At 42.0% G+C, this 7,522-nt stretch overlaps 1 protein-coding gene across 2 annotated transcripts in view; it reads left to right on the forward strand.

The window, feature by feature from the left end:
- The window catches only part of LOC138968420 (chromosome-associated kinesin KIF4-like), a 53,586-nt gene extending 49,148 nt beyond the window's left edge, over nt 1-4,438 (forward strand). For both annotated transcript variants that reach the window (XM_070340999.1, XM_070340998.1), the window contains 3 exons: nt 104-244; nt 2,829-2,966; nt 3,649-4,438. In XM_070340999.1, the coding sequence (XP_070197100.1) occupies nt 104-244; nt 2,829-2,966; nt 3,649-3,993 (624 nt within the window). In that variant the 3' untranslated portion in view covers nt 3,994-4,438. The remainder of the gene's footprint in view (nt 1-103; nt 245-2,828; nt 2,967-3,648) is intronic.
- Nucleotides 4,439-7,522: the final 3,084 nt, after the last annotated feature.

The following is a 7,522-nucleotide window of genomic DNA, read 5'->3' on the forward strand; positions in this document are numbered from 1 at the left end:
AATGGCTATTCTTGTGCAATATGGCATGATACGGATGTGGGAATGAATTTCCCAGCGAGGGGACAATAAACTAATGAAAAAAAATGACTGCTTTGTGTTTCAGGTGGCTGCCAGTCGCACGATGGCTTCTTCTGACACGCTGGTGTGTCCTGAAACTCCCAGTGGCCTAACGGATGTGGAGGAAGAGGACAACATAGAAAAGGATCCTGACTGGGAAAAAACCCCTGTGTTATTCAAAGCAAAGGTTTGTTGATTTTATTCCCTTCTCAAAAGACCCCTGTATTATTTACAGACCAGTTTACACTACACATTGAGCGTAGTAAACTACGAATTTGGATAATATACTACGCAACTACGCAAGTCTGTCGTTTTCTACGCAAACGGTATTTTTTAAAAAAAAAAAAAAAAAATTTTCTTTTTCTTTTTCGTCTTTACACCTGTTCCTTGTCCCGTTGTGCTCTCACACCGCCCCGTCCCTGCACGCAAACGGTATACGTAATTTTCTTCATCTCCCTTGACCGATCCATTTTCCAATCCATGTTTTCGGCCAGCAGTCGTTTGCTGCGTGCAGCGCATAAAGCGCCCACGGGCGTTGCGTTGTAGCTTGTTAATGCCGAATAGGCTTCTCCAAGCAAATGCCGGGCACAACTGAAAGTGTTACTGCCAAACCATGCGGGCGTTTCGACACAATGGCTGAACGCAGAGCACACGAAAGTGAAGATGAGAACTGTGAAGAAAATGACTCCGAAAGGCCACCGACCAAAAAGAAAAAGACGAGCAATGCGCCGAACCAAGTCTTTCTGCCAAAATATCATCAGGACTACCCATGCCTTGTCTTCGCGGAAAGGAAAACATCATGCTCATTGCACTGTCTGCAATTCCCATTTTTCCGTCAGTCAATCAATACATGTGGTAAAAAGTAGCAATCAATGTTCTTGTTGTTGTGATAGGTCGACAAGAAATTCTACACATTCAATTACAAAACTACACATTTGCCTCATTTTGCTCCCAGAAAATACATATGCAATGTTTTAGGGGTAAACAGGTCTGTATTTAGGGCGAAGGTTTGTTGGTTCTCTTCTCTTCTCAAAAGACCCCTGTATTATTCAGAGCAAAGGTTTGTTGGTTTTATTCTCTTCTCTAAAGACCCCTGTATTATTCAGAGCAAAGGTTTGTTGGTTTTATTCTCTTCTCTAAAGACCGCTGTGTTATTCAAAGCAAAGGTTTGTTGATTTTATTCCCTTCTCAAAAGACCGCTGTATTATTCAGAGCAAAGGTTTGTTGGTTTTATTCTGTTTTCTAAAGACCCCTGTATTATTCAGAGCAAAGGTTTGTTGGTTTTATTCTCTTCTCAAAAGACCCCTGTATTATTCAGAGCAAAGGTTTGTTGGTTTTATTCTCTTCTCAAAAGACCCCTGTATTATTCAGAGCAAAGGTTTGTTGGTTTTATTCTCTTCTCTAAAGACCGCTGTATTATTCAGAGCAAAGGTTTGTTGGTTTTATTCTCTTCTCAAAAGACCCCTGTATTATTCAGAGCAAAGGTTTGTTGGTTTTATTCTCTTCTCTAAAGACCCCTGTATTATTCAGAGCAAAGGTTTGTTGGTTTTATTCTCTTCTCTAAAGACCGCTGTATTATTCAGAGCAAAGGTTTGTTGGTTTTATTCTCTTCTCTAAAGACCGCTGTATTATTCAGAGCAAAGGTTTGTTGGTTTTATTCTCTTCTCTAAAGACCGCTGTATTATTCAGAGCAAAGGTTTGTGGGTTTTATTCTCTTCTCAAAAGACCGCTGTATTATTCAGAGCAAAGGTTTGTTGGCTTTATTCTCTTCTCTAAAGACCCCTGTATTATTCAGAGCAAAGGTTTGTTGGTTTTATTCTCTTCTCTAAAGACCCCTGTATTATTCAGAGCAAAGGTTTGTTGGTTTTATTCTCTTCTCTAAAGACCCCTGTATTATTCAGAGCAAAGGTTTGTGGGTTTTATTCTCTTCTCTAAAGACCCCTGTATTATTCAGAGCAAAGGTTTGTTGGTTTTATTCCCTTCTCAAAAGACCGCTGTATTATTCAGGGCAAAGGTTTGTTGGTTTTATTCTCTTCTCTAAAGACCGCTGTATTATTCAGAGCAAAGGTTTGTTGGTTTTATTCTCTTCTCAAAAGACCCCTGTGTTATTCAGGGCAAAGGTTTGTGGGTTTTATTCTCTTTTCTAAAGACCCCTGTATTATTCAGGGTAAAGGTTTGTTGGTTTTATTCTCTTTTCTAAAGACCCCTGTATTATTCAGAGCAAAGGTTTGTTGGTTTTATTCTCTTTTCTAAAGACCGCTGTATTATTCAGAGCAAAGGTTTGTTGGTTTTATTCTCTTCTCAAAAGACCCCTGTATTATTCAGAGCAAAGGTTTGTTGGTTTTATTCTCTTCTCTAAAGACCCCTGTATTATTCAGAGCAAAGGTTTGTTGGTTTTATTCTCTTCTCTAAAGACCCCTGTATTATTCAGAGCAAAGGTTTGTTGGTTTTATTCTCTTCTCAAAAGACCCCTGTATTATTCAGAGCAAAGGTTTGTGGGTTTTATTCTCTTCTCAAAAGACCCCTGTGTTATTCAAAGCAAAGGTTTGTTGATTTTATTCCCTTCTCAAAAGACCGCTGTATTATTCAGAGCAAAGGTTTGTTGGTTTTATTCTGTTTTCTAAAGACCCCTGTATTATTCAGGGTAAACACAATCATGCATGTAAAAACCCGCTTGTGCAAAAACAGGAGTGAACGTGGGAGTTTCAGCCCATGATCTAAGAAGTGTCTGTTTCTTTACTCTGAACATGGATTATTTTGCTGTATTTCAGTCGCGGTCGTCTGTAGCCCAGTGCGGGTGTGGCGGAACCTGCAGCACCAGAAGGTGCTCCTGCCACAAGGGCTGCAGACCATGTGACACAAACTGTAGCTGTGACACAGAAAAGTGTCAGAATAAACCACCAGACAGCGTGAGTGATCTTCTTCTTCTTCTTCTTCAGCGTTCGATGGTTGTGTCCCTTATAATCTTAGGCCTGCTGATTGAAAGAACTTGCAGGTTCGGCGCAGGTCTTCCACAGTTCCCCGAAGTTTTGTGTCGGGGGTTGTCCTCTCTGGCCAGGTCAGGTCGCGCAGGGGGGCCAGGAGAGGGCAGGCTTGTAAAATGTGCTGGGGGGGGTTTGTTCATCCTTGCCACAGTCACATAGAGCTGTGGCTGCAAGGCCTATTCTTTTGAGGTGCGCCTTAAGACCGCAGTGTCCAGTACAAGACAGTGATCTATACTGCTTATTTTCATCGTCCTTTGTCAGAATAAACAACCCGACAGCGTGAGGGATCTATACTGCTTATTTTCATCGTCCTTTGTCAGAATAAACAACCCAACAGCGTGAGTGATCTATACTGCTTATTTTTGTCATCGTCCTTTGTCAGAATAAACAACCCAACAGCGTGAGTGAACCAAACAACTTATTTTTGTCATCTTTTTTGTTGTTAGTCAGTTTGGCCTCAATAATGAGTTTTTTGTGTCAAATATTTGAGATAGGCTTGCGTTGCATTTTTGTTTTAAATGCAAGAAACATAACAGTGAAGTAAAATGTACAAACCATTTCTGTTTTCCGAGACTAAGCAGCAACGATGATGTGTTTTCTGTTTCAGACGGTGACCAGCAGTACCAGCACCGGCGTAATGAACAGCACCTTCAACGTCGATTCCGACTCAGACGACAGCGACATCTCCCAGGAAACCGTAAAAAAACCTGGCAAGGTCCTGACCTCAGTCGAGAACAAGAAACCAATCAGAACGTCCAGGTCCAAACTGCTGGCGACATCCAGAGCAGAGGAGGTGCGCAGCTCCGACGAGTTTGAAAGGCCCGTCCAACGCAACAAGCGTAGCGGGGAGATGGCATTCAAAGAGCCCCAGGAGCCACCGAAAGAAGCGACCAAGCGTAAACGCACTATGCTCAGCAGTGGTAACGCCAGCTACTTCGGTCCATTGTCTTAAAGAACTTCTCTCTCTGAATTTGAAAGGCCCGTCCAACGCAACAAGCGTAGCGGGGAGATGGCATTCAAAATATGCTCCAGCAGCCGCCTAAAGCAGCGACCAAGCGTAAACGCACCAAGCTCAGCTGTGGTAACGCCAGTTACTTCGGTCCATTGTCTTAAAGAACTTCTCTCTTTGAATTTGAAAGGCCCGTCCAATGCAGCAAGCGTAGCGGGAAAATAGCATTCAAACTGCTCCAGCAGCCGCCTAAAGCAGCGACCAAGCGTAAACGCACCAAGCTCAACTGTGGTAACGCCAGCTACTTCGGTCCATTGTCTTGAACAACTTTCCTAAGCAAGTGTAGCGGAGAGAAACTTGGTGCATTGGATGCTTTGTTTTGTTATGAGATTTATGAGATTCCACTGGGACTCCCGCTGAAGAAAAGCAAGTGTCTGTAAAATTTGGGGGGGGGCTGACAAGTTTGACCCCTACATTCCTGGAACGCCGAAGAAGAAGACCCCTACATTCAAAATGGTGCTATCATTATGCATTCTAAAAACCTTTATAGGTTTCTTTTTTCTTTTTTTTGGAAAAAATCTGCGTATTCGTGGAGAAGGAACCATTGGTTCAACTATGACCAGTGCTTTGCAGAATTCTAAGATTTCAGAAGTGGTTTCATTTCTCATTGTTGCTAAAGGATGAAGGTTTATTCCACCAGCTCACATGTTGATAATGATATGGAAGTTATTGCAGGTGGTGACCGGTGATAAAGTGTCAGTGTTGCAAAATAGGCTGGCAAGTCTCACATCTGTAAACTTTTGTATTTCTCCTTGCCGACCTTTTTATATTTAGTCAAGTTTTGACTAAATATTTTAACATCGAGGGGGAATCGAAACGAGGGTCGTGGTGTATGTGTGTGTGTCTGTGTGTGTGTGTGTGTGTGTGTGTAGAGCGATTCAGACTAAACTACTGGACCGATCTTTATGAAATTTGACATGAGAGTTCCTGGGTATGAAATCCCCGAACGTTTTTTTCATTTTTTTGATAAATGTCTTTGATGACGTCATATCCGGCTTTTCGTGAAAGTTGAGGCGGCACTGTCACGCCCTCATTTTTCAACCAAATTGGTTGAAATTTTGGTCAAGTAATCTTTGACGAAGCCCGGACTTCGGTATTGCATTTCAGCTTGGTGGCTTAAAAATTAATTAATGACTTTGGTCATTAAAAATCTGAAAATTGTAAAAAAAAAAATAAAAATTTATAAAACGATCCAAATTTACGTTTATCTTATTCTCCATCATTTGCTGATTCCAAAAACATATAAATATGTTATATTCGGATTAAAAACAAGCTCTGAAAATTAAATATATAAAAATTATTATCAAAATTAAATTGTCCAAATCAATTTAAAAACACTTTCATCTTATTCCTTGTCGGTTCCTGATTCCAAAAACATATAGATATGATATGTTTGGATTAAAAACACGCTCAGAAAGTTAAAACAAAGAGAGGTACAGAAAAGCGTGCTATCCTTCTTAGCGCAACTACTACCCCGCTCTTCTTGTCAATTTCACTGCCTTTGCCATGAGCGGTGGACTGACGATGCTACGAGTATACGGTCTTGCTGAAAAATGGCATTGCGTTCAGTTTCATTCTGTGACTTCGACAGCTACTTGACTAAATATTGTATTTTCGCCTTACGCGACTTGTTTCCACTTGTGGCTTAGTTTTGCATTCTTGCAATGTGAAGTGGAAATCTGTACAGTGGAACTTTCACGACCTTCAAAAATCTGAGAAAATCAGGTCTAAACAAGGAGGAAATCTTAAACTGGAGGTAAATTTACAGAGGCTATGAATAGGACATCTGAGAAAGGAGGGTCTTATCCTCTTCTTCTGTGTTCGTGGGCTGAAACTCTCACGTACACTCGTGGTGTTTTTTTTGCACGAGTGGAATTTTACGTGTATGACCGTTTTTTACCCCGCCATTTAGGCAGCCATACGCCGTTTTCGGAGGAAGCATGCTGGGTATTTTCGTGTTTCTATAACCCACCGAACTCTGACATGGATTACAGGATCTTTTTCGTGCGCACTTGGTCTTGTGCTTGCGTTTACACACGGTGGGTGTTCGGACACCGAGGAGAGTCTGCACACAAAGTTGACTCTGAGAAATAAATCTCTCGCCGAACGTGGGGACGAACTCACGTTGACAGCGACCAACTGGATACAAATCCAGCGCGCTACCGACTGAGCTACATTCCCGCCCCGAGGAGGGTCTTATAAAGGAGGAAGTCTTAAATTTGGGGGTCTCAGAAGAGGAGTCCCACTGTACTGCTAGAGTTCCACTGTACTGCTAGAGTCCCACTGTACTGCTAGAGTTCCACTGTACTGCTAGAGTTCCACTGACTGTACTGCTAGAGTTCCACTGTACTGCTAGAGTCCCACTGTACTGCTGTACTGCTAGAGTTCCACTGTACTGCTAGAGTTCCACTGTACTGCTAAGTACGAGTTATGATCTTATTGTGTTTTTACGTTCACACTTTTGGTACTGGCAAGTTATGTCTGAAATGCTGTTGATTTCTTCATTCACACTGGCTTTACTTTGAACAATGACATGTCAGTGTAGCCATTGGGTATGCTACATGGCGTTAGATCTTAAGGCAGATTTAGCTCTAGTTTCTAGAGCTGGCAACGCTAAATTTAGCTCTGTGGCCTTCTACTATAACAAGGCTAGGTCTCCTGGAGGCATGATGAGATGTTTGGCTTTCGGTACTAGAATTGTAGTGTTAGCTTATTTGTTGCATGCTGTGTGGGTCAGCTTTTGACTTGATTTGCTCACCCTCACAGGTTGTCCTCGCTCAAGCTTGCCTTGTGAAACAAAGGCTTGTACAATGAACAAAACGGTGGTGGAGGTGGGGTCCGCTTCAACGGACATAAATGGTTGTGCTGTCAGGCTCACGTGTATGTACATGTATGCATAGTTTGCTCTCTCTCTCTCCCCCTCTCTCCCTTTTCTCTCTCTCTCTCTCCCCCCCCCCCTCTCTCTCGCTCTCCAAATTTGGTATACCCATGCTTGCAGTACCTAAACTTGTGGAGATGAAACAAGCTGGAGGGTTACTTTAACCTAATGTGTTGCGCGCTGTGTGGGTTTAGGTTGATTTTTGATTAACATGTTGATTATTCATGTCTGCTTAATTATTAAGTCTAAGTTTATGCGAATTCAAAGTGCTCAGTTTTACCCAGCATTCCAATCGGTCTAAGTAACTGGCACTCTGTTTGATGTCTATTGCATTGAATCAAACTTTTGTTCAATGATGTTGCTTTGTTGGGGGCATGTTCGCTCTGACAAAAATGGCAGCCTCTTTCGGTACTTTTTTTTTCCCCGCATGTGTGCATGTGCAGAATTACCATCTTTGGTAAATGAAATGTTGTACAGAAGTATGTGGAAAGAAAGATTTGTTTTCTGATTTTTCTCTTTTGTAAATACTGGTGCTTTTCGCGAGGATGAATGCAGGATGCACTGAATAGATTCTGCTGCTCCGTACCATCTTCC

The sequence above is a fragment of the Littorina saxatilis genome, linkage group LG6 (assembly GCF_037325665.1).
Source record: "Littorina saxatilis isolate snail1 linkage group LG6, US_GU_Lsax_2.0, whole genome shotgun sequence".
Classification (NCBI taxonomy): Eukaryota; Metazoa; Mollusca; class Gastropoda; order Littorinimorpha; family Littorinidae; genus Littorina; species Littorina saxatilis.